The 21,698-nt window shown below is 45.1% G+C and overlaps 1 protein-coding gene across 1 annotated transcript in view; it reads left to right on the top strand.

Annotated features, from left to right (window-relative positions):
- NIPBL (NIPBL cohesin loading factor) overlaps window positions 1-21,698 on the top strand; it is a 4,951,262-nt gene that overhangs the window by 2,409,121 nt on the left and 2,520,443 nt on the right. The window contains exons 20-21 of the mRNA XM_044076429.1: window positions 16,645-16,786; window positions 16,928-17,010. Of these exons, the coding sequence (XP_043932364.1) occupies window positions 16,645-16,786; window positions 16,928-17,010 (225 nt within the window). The remainder of the gene's footprint in view (window positions 1-16,644; window positions 16,787-16,927; window positions 17,011-21,698) is intronic.

Genomic DNA, 21,698 nt, shown 5'->3' with positions numbered 1-21,698 from the left:
ACCCCAAGGCAACGAGGTGGAAAGATGTGGTTTCAAAACCCCAGGGTTCTTTTCGGCACAGGGTGATACCCCTCCAGAGGCAGAGGGGGAGGTAGGGGAGGGAGACGCCGCCCTGGCGGCAGAGGGGTGCTGCAAAACCAAGGTGACCGGGATACACTCCCGAAACCTTTTCAGCACTCCTGAGAGGAGGCCCGACTGTCCTACTCTGGAGGCAGTCGGGGTCGCTAGCTTTGTACCCACAGGCCTGGCAAAATCTTACATCAGACAATTGGGTAAAAGCGTTGTTACCAGAGGCTACAAAATTCCCTTTCTATTGCCCCCAATTCCACAGAAAAGACTTCCAGATGTGCGCCCCATCTGCGAGGCCCTGCAGCTACAGAAATTTCAAAGCTGCTAGGAAAAAGAGTCATCCAACCAGTCCCAGCGGACCAAAGAGGATTCGGAACTTACTCAAGGTTCTTTTTAGTTCCAAAGAAGACAGGGGACTGGAGGCCAATTCTGGACCTAAGCAAACTCAATACCTTTATCAAGAAAGAAAAGTTCCGAATGGTCACGCTTCAATCGATCCTTCCATTCTTAAAGAAGGACGACTGGATGTGCTCAATAGATCTAAAGGATGCATACTACCACATCAAAATGGCCAGGGCGTCCAGGGATCACTTGCGCTTCCGGCTGGGAGCCAGTCACTTTCAGTTTCGAGCCCTGCCCTTTGGTCTGACCTCAGCCCCCAGGGTCTTCACCAAATGTATGGCAGTGGTAGCGTCTCACTTGAGACGCCTCGGATTCCAGGTGTTTCCATATCTGGACGACTGGCTCCTTTCTGCCACCACCGAGTGTCGACTGATTCAGGCCAGGGATTACACACTACAGCTTTGTGTTCATCTCGGAATTTCCGTAAATTTGAAAAGTCCTTACTACAGCCATCACAGCATATCTCATTCATAGGAGCAGAATTGGATACGCAGTGCTTAATTCTAAGGCTTCCCCCAGAAAGGATAGCATCCCTGCAAAATCATATATCTCTTCTTCTCTCTTCCAGAAAGTCCCCAGCGAAACTGGTTCTGAAGGTTTTGGGCCTCATGGCAGCTTCTCTCATTGCCATACCCTTGGGAAGACTGCATATGAGAGTTCTTCAATGGCTTCTGTTTGCACAGTGGTCGTTCCAAAAGCTACCCCTGACACACGAGATCTACATCACAAACATATGCAAGTCACACCTGGCTTGGTGGCTTCGAACTTGCAATCTCTCCAACGGAAGACCCTTTGTGCTACCCACTCCAACAGCAACAGTGACCACGGACGCTTCCCTGATAGGGTGGGGGGGCATCTTTCAGGGACAGACAGTCCAAGGCGAATGGACCAATTTGGAATACAATCTGCATATCAATGTTCTGGAGTTGAGGGCAGTGTTCCTAGTGTTGCAACACTTTGCTCCCCTTCTTCCTCTAGGGACAATTGCAGTCCAGACGGACAACATGCCTGTAGTCTGGTACATAAACAAGCAAGGGGGAACCAAGTCTTACCAACTATGCAGAGAGGCCATGAGAATCTGGCAATGGGCGGAGTCCACGGGTCGCTTTCTGATAGCAACGCACATCCCGGGGTTATCCAACGTCATAGCGGACAGGTTGAGCAGAGCCATCCTGTTACCTCACGAGTGGTCCCTCAAACAGTCAGTTGCGAAGATTTTTTCGCAAGTGGGGCCACCCTTCCTGCGATCTGTTAGCATCTCCATTGAACGCCAAATGCAGGGGCTATTTTGCCCTATTACCCTCCAGGGAAGTCCCAAGGGACGCTCTGGTTCACGATTGGCCCCCGGGTCTCCTGTACGCTTTTCCTCCTGTTCCCCTGATTTCGAAATTTCTACAGAAAGCCAGCAACCTGCAAAGGACAATTATCCTCATTGCCCCATTCTGGCCTCGTCAAATATGGTTTCCCTTTCTTCTAGCACACCAAATGTGGGAACCCTGGATCCTGGACCCAGAGCCGGATCTGCTGACCCATTCGTCAGGGGCTCTCCACCCGTCGCTTCTCTCCCTCAAGCTAGCAGCTTGGCTGCTCCGCTTCCCACGAGGACTTACACCAGTAAATGGAAGCGTTTTGTACATTGGGCAACTACACAACAACTGGATCCTTTAGTAGCTCCTCTGAATAAGGTCTTGGAGTTTTTGACCGAATTGTTCCACCAAGGGGCTTCTCCTGCCACTTTGAGAGTGCAATTAGCTGCCATATCAAACTTTCATGTGGGAGAAAGTGGGGCTCCTATTATGGCTCACAGGCTTTGTAAGGCTTTTCTAAAAGGATCTTTCCACATTAGACCTCCAGTTAGAACTCCTACTTCACCTTGGAACTTAAACCTTCTTTTGTCTCAGCTGATGCTACCACCTTTTGAACCAGCCTCTTCCTGTCCTTTGAAGTTTTTGTCATGAAAGACCCTTTTTCTGGTGGCTATCACATCGGCCAGGCGGGTATCGGAGCTTCAGGCTCTTTCAGTTCAACATCCTTATTTGATTTTTCACCCTGACAGAGTTTCTCTTCGCACTAATCCATCCTTTCTTCCCAAAGTCTGCTCCGTTAATATTAATCAGTCCATTGAATTGCCCACATTTTTCAAGAATCACTCCAATAAATTGGAATATATGTTACACAAGTTAGACGTTCATAGGCAACTCAGATTTTACTTGGACAGAACAAAGGATCACAGGAAAACAGACCAGCTCTTTGTGGCCTTCTCAGACAACAAGATGGGTATGGCGGTTACAAAACGAGCCTTGTCTAAATGGCTTACTGACTGTATTATTTTTGTCTACACTGCCTCTGAGCAAACTTTACCTGTCAAGCCCAAAGGGCACTCTACAAGATCAGTATCTACATCCCTGGCTCATGCAGCTCGCCTACCGTTATACACTATTTGTGCGGCTGCTACTTGGTCTAAACCACATACCTTCATTTCTCATTACAAAGTGGATAGGATTTCTAGGGACAGGGCAACCTTTGGTTCCACTGTGCTCAGGAACGTTCTCCCTTGAGTTCCTCAGGAACACTGAGCTAGGGACGCTACCCAGGTGTAAGAACAAACGGCGAGATTAAACACTCTCACATATAGAAGTTATGTCCTTACCATAACGTTCCATGTGGAGTGTTCATCTCGCCTTTGTTCTTACATTCCCACCCTCCCTTCCTCAGGAAGAACGTCCAATTTAGGTGCCTGGTTTGTTCTCCGGCTTCTGCCTTGAACAGTTGTTGTACTATGTAAATACGTGTTTGTTGTTGGTATGAAAGTGTTATGCTCTCTTCTGTTCTCTGCTGGTTTGCTTGCAAACTAGATCTGAGGTAAAGGCAGAGGGGGATTGTGGGAGTTAGGTTGGTCTCGAGCTTCTTCTCGATGCAGAGCTTTGTCAAGCGGCCGACACGGAACCGAGGATCGGCTCCGAACCCAGGTGTAAGAACAAAGGCGAGATGAACACTCCACATGGAACGTTATGGTAAGGACATAACTTCTATTTGTCCCCTTTGAAAAAAAAACATGTACCCATGAACTATCAAATAGGTGGCAGGACGCTAAACATCGAAAGTGTGATGAGAGACTTAGGGACACAAGTGGACAGTGGTCTCACTTTCGATAACCACATCGCCACAACAGTCAGGAAATCTTTCTATGTGGCACACCTCATTACTAAGGGCTTTTCATCCAGAAAAAAAAGAGGTCATTGTCCCACTGTACTCATCCCTCATTAGACCCATTATAGAGTATAATGCCCCATTTGGTATGTACCTCACAAGACATCTGCAGCAGCTGGAAATGCGACAGAAATACCTCACTAAAAGAATCACAGGCCTAAAGCAGATGCCATATGCTGACCGTCTAAAAAAACGTCAGCTATACTCTGTGGCATATTGTGTACTCAGAGGCGATCTCTGCTTAACATACAAGGCCATGTCAAACCCTGAGCTGTTGGACATGTTCCACTTAAAGAAATCCCAATCCCTCAGAGCCACACGCTCCAGGGATCTAAACCTCATCACAATGAACAAAACATGCTGGAGGGATAGGTTCCTGACCCAGAGACTCCCCATACTCTGGAATTGACTGCCCATACATGTCAAGCAGAGCGCCTCATTGGCCCTCTTCAAAAGGAACCTTGATGATTGGATGGGAGATAGGAAATTCACCCCGGGGATCATGTCAGTCGCCCTGCTAGACAGGAGCCCAGAGAAATAAATATTGTGGGAAGAAATTTCCAGGGAATTATGGCTAGGCTTGCATAGGCCTTAGGGCTGATAGCCTAGTACCAACCTATGAATCTACAGCAACTTCTGCTCATGCTGGGCAAGAAGGCTTGGCTTATGACTTTAGACCTAAAAGAGGCATATCTGCATGTCCCAATCAGACAAACATGCAGAAGATACCTCAGATTCAAAGCTGGCTCAATGCTCTGCCAATTCTCTGCACTGCCCTTTGGCTTATCTACTGCGCCCTGGGTCTTAACAAAAAAGTGCCTGGCACCAGTAATTGCATTCTGCAGGCAAAGAGGAATACAAATATATCCTTACTTGGATGACTGCCTCATTTAAGCAGAGAACAAGGACTTACTACTACAGCATCTGGTGTTTGTAAAGTAATTTCTAACAGGCCTAGGGTACACAGTCAACGAAAAGAAATCAAAACTAGTACCCTCTCAAGAGATAATATTCCTGGGTGCAAGCTTAAATACAACTGCCCAGATGGCTTATCTCACACCAGACAAAGGCAACTGACTATTTCAACCTGTTGGCAACAAAGGCCCAGTTATCTGCAAGAAAAATTCTGCAGGCTTTGGGCTTCATGGCATCCTGCATTTTACTAATACCATATGCAAGACTGCATATGAGGAAACTTCAGTGGTACCTAAAAAGTGTTTGGACTAAACATTGCCACAGCCTGGAAACAATAATTACCCTCATTCCCTGCCTGCAACAGGAGTTTCGATGGTGGGCGAAGGCTTGTCACCAGAAACAAGGGACAGCCATTCATTGTACCCCCAGCCAGGCAGACATTAATAACGGATGCATCAGATTATGCTTGGGGGCCCACATGGCAGGAAGATGTATTTAAGTCAGATGGTCCGCAAACCAAATGCATCTACATATCAATCAAAAAGAGATGCTAGCTGTTCAGAATGCCCTGACGGCCTTCAAGGACCTACTTCATCCGGGACAACTACTGATAGACAGACGACACCACGGTCATGTGGTATATAAACAAGCAGAGAGTCACTCATTCTTACCTCTCTTCGCAGACTAACCATGGCTTTGTGGGACACAGCATTGACTTACCAAGTACATCTGCAGGCACAATTCCTGCCAGATAAGATAAATATTCTGGTAGACGAACTAAGCAGAAACCTCATGGATCCCCACGAGTGGAAATTGGATCCACAAGTCTTCAGCATGATAACAAGGAAATGGGGATGCCCGGATATAGATCTATTTGCCTCTCCTCACAACTACCAACGAAAAAGATTCTGCACAAGGACTTATCACAGACAAGCATGGAAAGTGGACACCCTATCTTTCAGCTGGAAAAGCTTAGCAGTATATGCCTTTCCTCCACTGCCTCTCCTCCCCAAGGTACTCCTAAAGGTCAGACAAGAGAATCCAAAGATGATACTGATTGCCCCAGACTGGCCCCACCAGTACTGGTATCCAATCCTAAGGAACTTGTCTCAATGCCCAGCTTGGACTTTGCCTCAAATATCTCATCTACTGTCCCAACAAAACAATCGGATCCTGCGCAGCCAACTAAAGACCTTAAATCTGGCAGCATGGTGGATAATGTAGTCATACAAAATGCGCCTCTCACTAAAGCTGTGATGGATGTCATTTTGGAGGCCAGAAGGCCTAGTACCAGAAAATCTTGCGCTGGAAAATGGAAGAGATTCTGTGCTTGGAACCAGGCACATGGAATGGACACAGCTGTACCAAATATTCCTCAGATTTTGCAATACTTAACTGAGATGCTGGACAAAGGCCTATCCTTTTCATCAATTAAAATTTATGCCTCTGCCATTTCGGCTCATTACAATACAGTGCCACCAATTTTTTCTCATCCTTTGTTAAGGCAGTACCTCAGAGGAGCCAGAAACTTAAGGCCTCCAAAGAGATCACCAATACCTGCATGGGACCTCAATTATGTCTTGGAAAAACTCACCCTGCCTCCTTTTGAGCCAGCTGCTACAGCTGATATAAAGTTTTTATCTTGGAAAACAGCTCTGCTCTTAGCAATAACCTTTGCAAGACTAGTCTCAGAGCTACAGGCACTCATGGCTGTGGAACCTTTTATCATTTTTTATCCAGACAGGGTTTTCCGAGGACAAACCCGACATTTATGCCTAAGGTAGTGTCCAGTGTGGCCCTTAACCAAACTATTCATCTGCCTACTTTTTCTCCAAACCCTCAGAATAAGGCGGAGAGAATTCCTCATTCTTTGGACATACACAGACAGCTACGCTTCTGCTTGAACAGAACCAAAGCTTTCAGAAAGACAGCAACTACTAGTGGCATATGCTGCAGGATCACAAGGAAAGGTTGTCTCAAAGCAGACTATTTCAAAGTGGATAGGCCACTGCATTCATTTCTGCTATTCACAACATGGCAAGCCAGTGCCTAAGGGCATTAGGCCACATTCAACCAGAGCAGCAGCCACTTCAGCAGCCTTCCTCAGGGGAGTACCAACCAAAGACATTTTAGAGGCTGCTACCTGGAGTTCAGTGCACACCTTTACAAAGCACTATCCTTTACCACTCTACTCTAAATCCAGGGCAGGCTTTGCCAACGCAGTTCTGCAGGGCCTCATAGCCGCTCCTAATGCTATTTAGCTCCAGCCTCCCAGCCATAGCTTTGGGATTAAACCCAAGTGTAATGACTGCAACAGTGAAACACAAAGAACATAGTACAGTTGTGTACACTTACCATAAATGTAGATGTTCGAGTGTATTCACTGTTGCAGTCTAGGTTACCCACCCACCAGCCCCCCCCCATATCTTTGCTGGAACTTATCCGCACTTCTCTAATCTATACAACCTATGTGGTGTATTTGCTTGTAGATGAAGGTATAATATATTTTGGTGCATGCACTTTTTATTGGCATATTTTTAGCCTACCCTTTTGGGGGCACCTAACATCTGGGGCAAGAAAAACTGAAGAAAATGTCGGCTGCATCTTTTATACCCCTGGTGCACTGACGTCAGGGAAGAGGCGACAGCAACCGACGTCGGACCTAGACATTGGAATTCAGGCCGACTGAGGGTAGCCTGCCAGCAGGATAGCCCAAGTGTAATGACTGCAACAGTGAATACACTCGAACATCTACATTTATGGTAAGTGTACACAACTGTACTTTTTATGTGTTGTGTGGTTTGTGACGGGAAGTGCAGTTTTTTGGGGTGTCTGCTTTGGAGCTCTCTGATGCTTTTGCAGGTTTTTATTTAGAGCCTCCGAGTACGATTTTGTGTATGTGTGTATTTTTTGCCAGTGCTGGTTTACTAGATTACTTAACAGAAATGATCCACAAAGGCCTATCCTTCTCTTCAATTAAGATTCATGCCTTTGCCATCTCAGCTCATTATAATACTGAGCCCACCTGTCTTTTCTCATCCTCTGGTCAAACAGCTCCTGAGAGGAGCCAAAAAGTTTAAGACCCCCCGAGGAGAGTTCCCATTCCAGCCTGGGACTTTAAGTTTGTATTGGAAAAACTCACGCTCCCACCCTTTGAACCTGCTGCTTCAGCAGAGTTAAAATTACTCTCCTGAAAAGCAGCTTTACTTCTAGCCATCACTTCAGCAAGAAGAGTGTCTGAATGTCAGGCCCTTACGGCCGTGGAACCCTTCATTATCTTCCATGCGGACAGGGTCTCCCTCAGGACTAACCCATCATTTATGCCCACGGTGGTATCTAGTGTGGCTTTAAACCAATCCATTCATTTGCCAACCTTTTTCCCTAATCCTCGGAATAAAGGGGAAATGACCCTGCACGTGCATAGGCAGCTTAGGTTCTGTCTGGAAAGAACTAAACTTTTCAGAAAATCTAACTAGCTGCTAGGCAGCTTTGCTACAGGGGCAGTGGGCAAGGCCATTTAAAAGCAGTCCATTTCTAAATGGATAGCACACTGCATCCATTTCTGCTACAAACACCATGGGAAACCTACCCCACAGGGGATCAGAACACATTCCACTAGGCCTACATCAAACTCTACAGCATAATACATTGAGGGTTCGTGGTCTGCACTCTTGTAGGAGGAGAGGCTAGACTATGCCCTTCTGAGCTGGGAATTTCTGGTTAAATGCTTATAGTGCCTGCATATTTGAATTGCTTCGTACAGAAATTGGTACACCTTGTTTGCTGTAGCATAGACTAGATCCTGGCCTGCTGAATCCAGCTTTGTTTGTATAACTTGAGCACTAATCCAGGCATTCTTTAAAGTATTCAATTGTATTTATTACTGATTGGTAGTAACTTGATTAAAGTGTAGCTATCATTCTAAGTCTTTTGGATTAGGCACTTGGGCTTCAGACCAGTTGTTTTACATTAGGAAGGTTTGTGGCCTGCACTGTGGTGGCAGGACAGGTAGCTTACAGCCTTCTAAGTTGGGAACTGCTGATTGAGGGCTCAGTGTCTGTTATTCTAAAAGTGTATTAGTTCTGGTTTAAGCACTTGGGCTTCAGGCCAGTTATTTTACATTAAGAAGGTTCGTGGTCTGCACTCTTGTGGGAGGAGAGGCTGGACTCTGCCCTTCTGAGCTGGGAATTTCTGGTTAAAGGCTTATAGTGCCTGCATATTTGAACAGTTTCTTACTGAAATTGGTACACCTTGTTTGCTGTAGCATAGACTAGATCCAGGCCTGCTGAATCTAGCTTTGTTTGTATGCTTGTTATTTGTTTGCTTGTTATTTCCCTGAAATGCTAATTCCACCTAAAATGCGGCTTTTCAGCGCTTCTGTGGATCCCTAGTGATATCTGCATTGCTTACTGTCCTTATTTCCTTGTTTCACTTGAAAGAAAGTTACTGTTTGTCGCTTTTGCATTTAAGTTACCTGTAACACATTGCATTTAAGTTACCTGGCACTTGCTCACTAAAGCAATTATATAAGTCAGCACTAAAAAAATTAAAAGCACTACACCCTCACAAACTCCCCTTGGTAGTACCTACCAGGGACATCCTAGAAGCTACAACCTGGAGCTCTGTACACACCTTCTCCAAGCATTGCCACGTACCTATCTTTTGTAAATCCAGAGCTGGATTTGCCACAGCATACAGTATAGTCATACAAAATACACCTCTCAGTAAAGCTGTGATGGGTGTCATTTTGGAAGCCGGAAGGCCTAGTACTAGAAAGTCTTATGTTGCAAAGTGGAAGACATTCTGTGCTTGGAACCAGGCACAAGGAACTGATACAGCTGTACCAAATATTCCTCAGATTTTGCAATGCTTAACTGAGATGCTGGGCAAAGGCCTATCTTTTTCATCAATTAAAATTCATGCCTCTGTCATTTCGGCTCATTACAATACAGAGCCACCAATTTTTTCTCATCCTTTATTAAAGCAGTACCTCAGAGGAGCCAGAAACTTAAGGCCTCCAAGGAGATCACCAATACCTGCATGGGACCTCAACTATACCTTGGAAAAACTCACCCTGCCTCCTTTTGAGCAAGCTGCTACTGTTGATATAAAGTTTTTATCTTGGAAAACAGCTCTGCTCTTAGCAATAACTTCTGCAAGACTGGTTTCAGAGTTACAGGCACTCATGGCTGTGGAACCTTTTATCATGTTTTATCCAGACAGGGTATCTCTGAGGACAAACACAACACTTATGCCTAAGGTGGTGTCCAGTGTGGCTCTTAACCAAACTATTCATATGCCAACTTTTTATCCAAATCCACAGAACAAGGGGGAGAGAATTCTGCATTCTTTGGACTACACAGACAGTGTAGATTCTACCTTGACAGAACCAGAGTTTTCAGGAAGACAGAGCAATTACTAGTGGCATATGCTGCAGGATCACAAGGAAAGATTGTCTCAAAGCAGACTATTTCAAAGTGGATAGCCCACTGCATTCGTTTCTGCTATTTACACCATGGCAAGCCAGTGCCTCAGGGCATTAGGCCACATTCAACCAGAGCTGCAGCCACTTCAGCAGCCTTTCTCAGGGGAGTACCAACCAAAGACATATTAGAGGCTGCTACTTGGAGTTCATTGCACACCTTTACAAAGCACTATCATCTGCCACTCTACTCTAAATCCAGGGCAGACTTTGCCACTGCAGTTCTGCAGGGCCTCATAGCCACTCCTAATGCTGTTTAGCCCTAGCCTTCCAACCATAGCTTTGGGACTCTACCCAAATGTAATGACTGCAACAGTGAAACACGAAGAACATAGTACAGTTGTGTACACTTACCATAAATGTAGATGTTCGAGTGTATTCGATGTTGCAGTCCAGGTTACCCACCCGCCATCCCCCTTTTTTCTGCTGGACCTTTTCTTTCCTTCTCTGATTTATACAACCTATGTGGTGTATTTGCTTGTAGATGAAGGTAAAGTTTATATTGGTGTATGTATTTTTATATATATATATATAAATTTGTATATAAATTTTGGCTACCCTGTTAGGGGGCACCTGACATCTGGGGCAAGGAAAACTGAAGAAAATGGCATTGTCTGCTGCTTTTATACCCCTGACGACCTGACGTCAGGAAAGGGGCGACAGCAGCCGAAGCAGGACCCAAGACTTTGGAATTCGGGCCAACTGAGGGCAACCTGCCAGCAGGATTACCCAAAAGTAATGACTGCAACAGTGAATACACTATAACATCTACATTGATGGTAAGTGAACACAACTGTACTTTTTTCAGTTCATATGCGTAAAGCAGCTTAATCTCGCATATTATCATAGTCTGCCACTAAGTGCTACTTTTAGACACATTTTCTCAGTACTGTGAGTGTAGTTACTGCAGAGAGTAACATTAGATGTTCATCGTGCATATAACTGCAGTCATAACAGATGGGTTCAACTGCCGTCAGGTGGGTCCTAGGTCGGCCGAATTCCAAAGTCTAGGTCCGGCGTCTGTTGTCGTCGCTTCTTCCCCGACGTCAGTGCGACAGGGGTATAAAAGAACCAGCCGACGCCATGTTCTTCAGTCTTTCTTGCCGCGCGGTGCCCGAAGCAGAAGCAGTTCGCAAGTGCCGGTCGGCCAGCTCCTGAGATTACGAAAAATTTGGAAAACCGAAGTCTTCTTAAAATCTAAGTACCCCGTTGGGGAAACTTTTCTTGCCTCAGACCGAATTGTATTTCTTGTGGGAAGCAAATACCGCATAAGGATTTCCATTCCCTCTGTATACCTTGTTTAGGCCCAGACCACGACGTCTCGGTCTGTCACTGTTGTGCTACATTTAACAAACGCACTATTAAGCGTCGGGCAGAGTTCGCCCAGCATTTTTTTGGGAAAGGATTTAACTATACCATGTCATCAGATACTCCGACACCGGTTTTGTCTAAAAAACGCAAAGACAAGGACCGACACTCGAGGTCCGCGGCCTCTACTGACACCACGCCAAAGCCGACTACACGTGGTCCGGTTCTCAGTGATGTGCCTACGCAGCCCCTGACTACCGATGACACATCTTTGGCAGTGTCTCCTGTACCCGAGGTCGCAGGCTCCTCGGCCCACACCCCGACTACAGATACCGAAGCCACTCTTGACGTTGAAACACAGAATGTGGACAGGTCCACCTCCTCTCAAGGTGTCTTCAGATCTTCCTCTTCTTTCTCCATCAAGGCTTTCACCAAGTCTAAAGCAACCATGCACCCTAAGAGACCAGTTACACAGGGCCCATCTCCAGGCCCATGCCTAAGAGACAGATGCTTAAAATGGCTGAGGATTTAATTACTCTAATCAGAGGCTCTCAACCACCTCCGGACAAAAGGCCCAGAGTGGAGGAAGATTCCCCCTCCTCTGATCAGGGATCCATTATTTCAGAACACTCTGATGATCAGGAACAGGCTTACTCCCCGTTTGAAGACTCTGATGCAGAAGAGTCTATTCCTTCTGTATCCCCCCTGAGGATTTCTCATTTGGGGAAACTTTGCATACCTTAAGGGAACACTTCCACTGGGAAGGCCAGGATTATTCAGATTCCAAGAAAAGGCTCAGGGAATTTCTTTTGTTACCCCAGCACAGGCCTCTGGCTATACCCTCCTGTCTTGGACATCCTAGATGATGTTTACTCGGAGGCCTGCCTTAACCCGGACTCTCTACCTCCAGCTCCAATTAAGCCTGACAGGTACTACAGGGTTCCTGACTCACACCAATTTCTTTACAAAAGCCATGCTGCTGACCTAGAAACCATCTCACAGGGACCCAAGGGAGTTAAGGCTTCCTTTGCCAAAAATCCATTGCCTTCCGAGAGAGATTCCAGATCCTTAGAAAGGTGGGGAAAAGGTATATACCTCGGCTACCTTAACCATGAGGGCCTTAAACTGTCAGTTTCATATGCTAAAATACCAACAGTTTCTGTTATCTCAATTGAAAAGTAAAATGTCACAACCTGAACAACCAGACTTGAAGGAGTTGCAGGATTTGATGCATAGTGCAGAACAAGTGGGTAAACATACCTTACAATGTGGTTTTGATGCTCTAGAGGCCTCATGTAGAGCTGCTGTTACAGGCTCAGTCATACGCAGGCATGCTTGGCTCAAGGAACAAACCTTGCCTGATCATGTCACAGCTAAATTACTAGACGCCCCTCTTCAAAAGGATGTACTATTTGGGACAAATGCTGAGGAAGTATTACGGAAAATGGAGGAAAAAGCTAAATCAATACAAACTGTGAAAGAATTTCTGCAGGTTCAACCACCATGTTTTAGTAGAAATTGGCCTTCCAAGAACTGGTCCTTTCCTGCCACGGACAGACCCCAAAAAGGCAGATACAGGCACCCGAGGGGCAGAGGACAACCACAAGGATCGTACAGAGGAAGACAATGGCAAGCTCCTACACCAAGAGGTGGTGAGGACAACTCACAATCTTTCAGAAAGCAAACCCAATGACTTTCCCCTTTGCAGGCCAACCAGGTCTCAAATGGCAGCCCCCTTAGGAGGAAAGCTGGCACTTTTCTCAAAAAATTGGCATGTTGTCACAAAGGACAAATGGATCCTGGACATTATAAACAGAGGCTACAAATTCCACTTTCATACCCTTCCAAAAATGAGAGGCATGCCAAAACTGCCACACAATCAAAGGGCAGAGGCACAAAAGCAAATTTCAGATCTTATAAACATGAAAGCTATTCAAGAGGTACCTACACATGAACAAGGTCAAGGTTTTTATTCCAGGCTATTTCTGGTACCAAGGAAGGGAAAAGATTGGAGACCTATTTTGGATCTTTCCATCCTAAACACATTCCTACTCGTACCAAAATTCAAGATGCTCACTCTACAGCAACTTCTTCCCATGCTGGGCAAGGAGTCTTGGCTGGTAACACTAGACCTCAAGGAGGCATACCTGCATGTCCCAATTAGACAAAATTGCAGAAGGTACCTCAGATTTCTTGCAGGTTCAACCCATTATCAATTCTCTGCATTGCCCTTTGGCTTATCTACTGCGCCCAGAGTATTCACGAAATGCCTGGCATCAGTAATTGCCTACTGCAGACTTCAAGGGATACAAATATACCCTTATTTGGATGACTGCCTGATCCAAGCGGACAGCAAGCACATTCTTCTGAAACATCTGGCTTATGTAATAATGTTATTAAACTCTCTGGGATACACAGTCAACAAAGAGAAATCAAGGCTAATACCCTCTCGAAATATAATTTTCCTGGGTGCCAATTTGGACACAAACACCCAGATGGCCTACCTCACGCCAGAGAAGCAGGGGCAACTAATTCAATACTTCAAAACACTGGCAAATTGTACCAGGCTGACTGCAAGGAAAATCCTGCAGGCTCTGGGATTCATGGCATCTTGCATCTTGCTAATCCCATGTGTAAAGCTGCATATGAGAAAACTACAATGGTACCTAAAAGACATATGGTCTCAACACAGCCACAGTTTGGAAACAATAATACCACTACTTCCAGGTCTGCAAAAGGAATTTCTGTGGTGGGCTCAAGCATGTCAAGCAAACACAGGTCTTCTATTCAGCAAGCCCCAAGCAAATCAAGTCATCACAACAGACGCCTCGGACTACGCCTGGGGGGCGCACATGACAGACCGGTGCATTCAGGGCAAATGGTCCCAAAAAGAAAAGCACCTTCACATCAATCAAAAAGAAATGCTAGCAGTAATAAATGCTATTATAGCTTTCAAGGACCTTCTACAACCAGGTCAACTATTGATAAGAACAGACAACACCACAGTTATGTGGTACATAAACAAGCAGGGAGGAACACATTCCTATCCCCTATGCAGACTGGCCATATCACTTTGGAACATGGCCATGGACTTACAAATGGAACTACAAGCACAGTACTTGCTAGGCAAGGAAAATACGCTGGCAGACAACCTAAGCAGGAATATGACAGATCCACACGAATGGATGTTGCATCCAAAAGTTTTTACAGAAATAATCCAAGAATGGGGAAGGCCAGACATAGATCTCTTTGCCTCCCACAAAAATCATCAATTGACAAAATTCTGCTCGAGGACCTTCCACCCAAAGGACTGGAGAGTGGACGCTCTCTCTTTCAGCTGGACATCAATGACAGTTTATGCCTTCCCGCCTCTTCCTCTGCTGCCCAAGGTCCTATTGAAGACCAGAGCAGACAGACCAAAGATGATCCTCATTGCTCCGGACTGGCCAAGGCAACACTGGTACCCACTCCTGTGGAGCCTGACTCATTCCCCTCCATGGACCCTGCCTCTAATGCCTCCTCTTCTGACTCAGCACAGCTTCAGAACTCTTCACAGTCAGCTAAAAACACTCAGTCTAACCGCATGGAAGATTCCTTAGCATCACAGCAGGCCCTACTCACCAAGGAGGTGCAGGATGTCATTTTGGAGGCCAGAAGGCCATCAACTAGAAAAGCTTACTCCGCAAAATGGAAACGTTTTTGTGTCTGGAATGAGAAAAGGGGCCAGAACCCTGGAAAACTGAATTTACCTCAAATACTACAATATTTGGCTGAACTACTAAGCAGTGGACTTTCGTTCTCCTCCATCAAAATCCATGCCTCAGCCATTTCTGCAGAATACAACACTGATCCTCCTTTATTCTCTCACCCTCTTTTAAGACAGTTCCTCAGAGGGGCTAAGAATTTAAGACTTCCAAGGAAACAACCAATACCTGCTTGGGATCTAAATTTCATTCTGGAAAAGCTGACTTTGCCTCCTTTTGAGCCAGCTGCTTCATCAGATTTGCAATATTTCTCATGGAAAATGGCTTTCCTTCTGGCTATCACTTCAGCTCGTAGAGTTTCAGAACTACAGGCCCTCATGGCTGTCCAGCCTTTTATCATCTTCCATCAGGACAGAGTTTCATTACGAACCCAACCCTTCCTTTATGCCTAAAGTGGTATCCAGGGTAGCTTTAAATCAGGCCATACATTTACCTACTTTTTATCCCAATCCTCAAAACGGAGGGGAGAGATTACTACATTCCTTGGACATCCACAGGCAACTGCGTTATTATTTGGACAGAACAAAGCCTTTCAGAAAATCAGAACAGCTCTTTGTGGCTTATGCGGTAGGAGCTCCAGGAAAGCCAATTTCCAAGCAGACAATCTCAAAATGGATAGCCCACTGCATACGCTTTTGCTATTCCTTTCATGGCAAAACTGTTCCTACAGGCATTAGAACTCACTCCACCAGGGCCACAGCCACTTCTGCAGCCTTCCTCAGAGGAGTTCCTACCAAGGATATATTGGAAGCAGCCACATGGAGTTCTCTGCATACCTTCTCCAAACACTACAACCTACCATTATACTCCAAATCTAGAGCAGGCTTTGCCACTGCAGTCTTGCAGGGCATTTTGGCTCCTCCTAGTTCCACCTAGTGCCTACCACCCCTTTCTTAGCTTTGGGATTCTACCCATCTGTTATGACTGCAGCTGTATGCACGATGAACATAGTACAGTTTTGTACCTACCATAAATGTAGATGTTAGAGTGCTAATACAGCTGCAGTCCAGGTTTCCCTCCCTCCTTCCCCTCTAGGGGTATTCTTTTATGGTGTATTTCCTTGCAACTGCTGTTTTTTGATTATATTGCATTGCATTCCTTCATAATTTTATGTATTGCCTTCCTTCTGGGGGCACCTGACATCTGGGGCAAGAAAAAATGAAGAACATGGCGTCGGCTGGTTCTTTTATACCCCTGTCGAACTGACGTCAGGGAAGAAGCGACGACAACCAACGCCGGGCCTAGACTTTGGAATTCGGCCGACCGAGGACCTGCCTGATGGCAGGAGAACCCATCTGTTATGTCTGCAGCTGTATTAGCACTCGAACATCTACATTTATGGTAGGTACAAAACTGTACTTTCACTGTCATGGAAATTGAGTTAACTTGTAGCTAAATACAGAAATCATTTCATTTCCTCCTGAATGTGCTTTTTGATTGCTTGTTAGAAGATAGTACTTTTCTTCCAATTTGATCTTCAAATGTTTTTTTCAGGTTAAATAGCGATATGGATGGAGAACCTGTGTACATTCAGATGGTGACTGCACTGGTATTACAACTCATTCAATGTGTAGTGCATCTGCAGACAGAAAAGGAGACTGATACTCCAGAAGAGTCAAAGGAGTCCAACAAAAAGGCAAGTAAAAGATTTATGGTACATAAACTGTAATAGTATTACTCTACATTTTGTGATTCTTCAGGTGAGTTACATTTAGAAGTGTTTTAAAGTTCTGTAATGAATTTTAAGATCACACATTCTTTCTTCTTATTATTCTAGGTCGACTATGATGTATTCATTACAAATTCTTATGAAACAGCAATGAGAACAGCACAAAACTTTCTCTCTGTTTTCCTTAAAAAGTGAGTATAATATAAATACTAAAGAGGAGTAATTAATCCAGGGCCATTAAGTGTTTGCTCAGAGAAAAGGAAGTATAATATGCATAGTAAAAGGGAATGTTAATAATCATGTTCCTCAGTTCATTTAGAATAGCACCTTAATTGCCAATAGGTAACTTGTGAAGCTTCTTTTCAGTAAGATCATAATGTCTTGAGTATTCAGTCACTGGCTGTGATGCACAGTAAAACTGCAGCTGTTCATTTGGGGGGGGGGGGGGTCTGGCATGGAGGTTAACACTTCCAACACTTTCCTAGAATATGATAAAAATTAAAAGGTAGAGACTTCCAATTCTCGCTGTGAGATGTTCTTCGTGTTTCACTGTTGCAGTAATTACATTTGGATAATCTGCTGGCAGGTTGCCCTCAGTCGCCCTGATTATCAAAGTCTTGGGTCCTGCTTTGGTTGCTGTCTCTTCTTCCATGACGTCAGGTCATCAGGGGTATAAAACATGCAGCCGATGCCATTACATCAGTCTTTCTTGCCATGCGGTGCCCAAAGCAGAAGCAGTTCACAAGTGCCAGTCGGCCGACTCCTGAAATTTTCATTTTCAAGTTTCAGAACCAAAGTCTTCAACTAAAAGCCGAGTACCCCGTTGGGGAAACTTTTTCTTGCAAATTACCGATGTCAGTAAAAGTTAATATTTGCATTATTGTGGGAAGCAAATACTTCATAGAGATTTTCATTTGTACTGTATTCCTTGCCTTGGCCCTGACCACGACGTACCCCTCTGTCGGTTTTGTGCTTTATTTAATCAGCACACTGTCCATTGTTGGTACATTTTTGCTTCTAAATATTTCAGTACTCTGTTTAATTATCCAGAAATTACGTCAGTTAGCCATCCGACTACCGGAATACCGAAAAAATGCAAAGAAAAAGGTAGAGACAGGCCGTTGAGGTCCAAAACTGCCGATGACGCTTCTGCTAAGCCAGTTCGCCGGTACTCGGGTGCTTTCATAGCCGCTGATACCCGCTACTTCTGATTCGCAGGTCTCTACTGAGACCCATTCGGAGTGCGGTATGCCACGAGATGCTTCACCTATGGAACCCATGGATGTCTCTACCTTGGATAGGTCCGGAGCAGCTGTGCAGGCACTGGCTTTTGAGGGTGTATTCAGGCCTACAGACTTGCATATTAAACCGACTCCACCTTCAATACTAAAGCCTAAATCTCGATCTATGTCTAAAAACCCAATGCCCAGGCCACATGTTCAGACCCCTATGCCTAAAAAACAAATGATCAAAATGGCTGAAGTTTTAATTACTCTAATCAGGGGTAGTCAAACTCCCCCTTCTAAGAGGCCTAGGGCTGAGCATGATTATGACTCTTCTGAACAGGACATTGATTTTCTTTGTGTTTCACTGTTGCAGTCATTGCATTTGGGTAATCTGCTGGCAGGTTGCCCTCAGTCGGCCTGATTAGTGCAAATACCCCCCCACCACCACTACCTACAGGGCCTATTACCATTCCAGAGGATTGTGCAAGTCCATTTATTACTGATACGTTGGTTAACAAGGCTCTATCTAAAGCTAAAAACACTGCCTCCATGGGACCAGGTGGTGTCCCAGGCTGTGTCATACGTGAGCTCCAAAAGGAATTAACCCCGCATCTTAATACCCTGTTCAGTCTCAGCCTCTCCACAGGATATTTGCCCATAGAATGGCGCACGGCAACGGTGGTCCCGCTACACAAGGGTGGAGCCACAACTCACCATGGGAACTACCGACCAGTAAGCCTGACCAGTCTGATCTGTAAGGCTATGGAGCGAATCATTATGGAACTCATAAATGGAGAGATTAGGAACCTCCAGTCGCTGGACCCCACACAGTTTGGCTTCGTCAAGGGCAGATCATGCCTCCTGAACCTGGTGGATTTCTTTTAAGACAGTTACTTAGGCTATAGATAAGGGAAAGGAGGTACACACGTCTTACCTTGACCTTTCTAAAGCATTTGACACCTTTCCCCATTCAGGTATTATTGATAAGCTCACCAGCCTGGGCATAAACCCTTACGTCGCAAGATGGATCGCAAACTGGCTCTCAGCCAGATCCCATAAAGTAAGAGTAGCGGGATCTATGTCCGAATCCAGACCAGTAACGAGTGGTGTGCCACAGGGCTCTGTCCTGGGGCCCCTCCTGTTTGGCATATCCTTAGAAGTACAGGCAAGCACGGAAGGGCTGTGGCTGACTAAGTTTGTGGACGACTGCAAACTGGGTGCTATAATAGAGTCTCCGGCCGACATGGAGATCCTCCAGAAGGGCCTAAATGAGACTGATGCATGGTGTCAAAGCCATGGTCTCAAGCGAAATGCAAAAAATGCATAGTAATCCCCTTTGGAAAAAACAGAGTACCCGCAAACTACAACATAGGAGGTAATCCTCTGAAATCTGAAGAAGAAATAAGGGATCTAGGGACCCAAGTAGATAGTCAGCTTTCCTTTGATAACCATGTTGCCAAAGTGGTTAGAAAATCCTTCTATGTGACCCATCTGATCACGAAAGGGTTCGCATCAAGATCTAAGGATGTAATGGTGCCCCTCTACTCTTCCCTCATCAGAACCATTATTGAGTACAGTGCACCAATTGGAATGTACCTGGCTAGACATCTCAGCAGCTGGAGAGACCACAGAGGTGTACCTAACCAAGAAGATTACTGGCCTCAAACAGTTGCCCTATGCAGCACGATTGAAAAAGCTAAGACTGTTCTCTGTTGCATACAGCTTTCTCAGAAGCTATCTCTCTAACGTACAGAGCCATGTCCAACCCAGAATTGTTGAACATGCTCCATCTTAGCAAAACCAAATCTACTCGAGCTACACGCACTAGGGATATAAACCTCAACACAACAATGAATAGAACATGCTGGAGGGATAGATTCCCTTCTCAGAGACTTCCCTTACTATGGAATAGGGTCCCTGTCTACATAAGACAGAGCCCCTCATTATCACTCTTCAAGAGGAACCTTGATGGGTAACAGAAAGTTCACACTGGGCATCACACCAACAGCACTACTAGATAGGGGCCAAGGGTACTAGCTGCTAGTACAAGGGTCTAGGGAACTACTAAAGGGGCGGTGAAAGCCACACAACGTGGCTGGGTTAATATATGCCTTCGGGCAGATAGCCCAGTAACAACCTATGAACCTATTAACAAAGTCTTGGGTCCTGCGTCGGTTGCTGTCCCTTCTTCCATGACGTCAGGTCGTCAGGGGTATAAAACATGCAGCCGACGCCATTACATCAGTCTTTCTTGCCGCACGGTGCCCGAAGCAGAAGCAGTTCGCAAGTGCCGGTCGGCCGACTCCTGAAATTTTTGTTTTTGAGTTTCAGAACCAAAATCTTCAACTAAAAGCTAAGTAACCCGTTGGGGAATCTTTTTCTTGCTCCTTACCGATGTCAGTAGAAGTTAATAATTGTATTACTTGTGGGAAGCAAATACCTCATAAGGATTTTCATTTGTAGTGTGTTCCTTGCCTAGGCCCCTGATCACAACGTGCCTTGCTGTCAGTTTTGTACTAAATTTAATCAACGCACTATTAAACGTCTGTATATTTTTGCTTCTAAATATTTTGGCTCAAGATTTAACTATTCAGAAATGTCATCGGTTAGCAATTCGACTACCGGAATACCTAATAAACGCAAATAAAAAGACAGACCGTTGAGGTCCAAAACCAACGACGAAGCTTCTCCTAAGCCAGTCGCCGGTACACAGTGAGGTGCTTTCGCAGCCCTGATACCAGCTACTTTTGATTCACAGGCCTGTAGTGAGTACCATTCGGAGTCCGATATGCCGCGAAGTACTTTAAGTATTGAACCCACGGATGTCTCTACTTTAGATGGGTCCAGAGCCGCTGAGCTGGCTTCTGAGGGTGTTTTCAGGCCTAAAGATTAGTATATTAAACCGACGTCATCTTCAAAACTAAGGCAAAAAGCTACTTCTGTGTCTAAAAAACGATGCTTGGGCCACGTATACAGGCCTCAGTGCCTAAAAAACAAATGATCAAAATGGCTGAGGATTTAATTACCTTGATCATACTACCTATGCTAGGCAAGGATGCCTGGTTGGTAACTCTAGACTTAAGAGGATTACCTGCATATCCCAATCGGGGAATCTTGCAGAAGATACCTCTTCTTCAAAGCAGGCTATTTGCATTACCGGTTCTCTGCACTGCCCTTTGGTTTGTCTACTGCTCCTAGGGTCTTCACAAAGTGCCTGGCACCAGTAATTGAATTTTGCAGGCAAAGAAGTATTCACATTTATCCTTACCTGGATGATTGTCTAATTCAGGCAGAAAACAAGGACACTCTTCTAAAACATCTGGCATTTGTATATAAAATTTCAATTTGGGTTTTTTCGTTTATTGGCATTCTTGTTTACAACATAACTTGTGGATTATAAAAAACTTTGTACACATCTATCTGAATCCAGGAGTTTAAAGGCGCTGGACCTGCAAGGGTGGTTTTTTCACCAGTTTTTTTTTTTGATTTTTGAATTTTTAGAAGGTTTGTAAAAAGGCTTCTAACTTGTTTAGGGTACACCATAAACGAAAAGAAATCACAACTGGTACCCTCTCAAATAATTACATTCCTGGGTGCAAGCTTGAATACAACTGTCCAGATGACTTACGTTACGCCAGAAAAACAAATGCAAT

The sequence above is a fragment of the Protopterus annectens genome, chromosome 1.part0 (assembly GCF_019279795.1).
Source record: "Protopterus annectens isolate FY-2018-M chromosome 1.part0, PAN1.0, whole genome shotgun sequence".
In the NCBI taxonomy this organism is placed as follows: domain Eukaryota; kingdom Metazoa; phylum Chordata; order Ceratodontiformes; family Protopteridae; genus Protopterus; species Protopterus annectens.
This window is presented reverse-complemented; position numbering and strand designations above follow the sequence as displayed.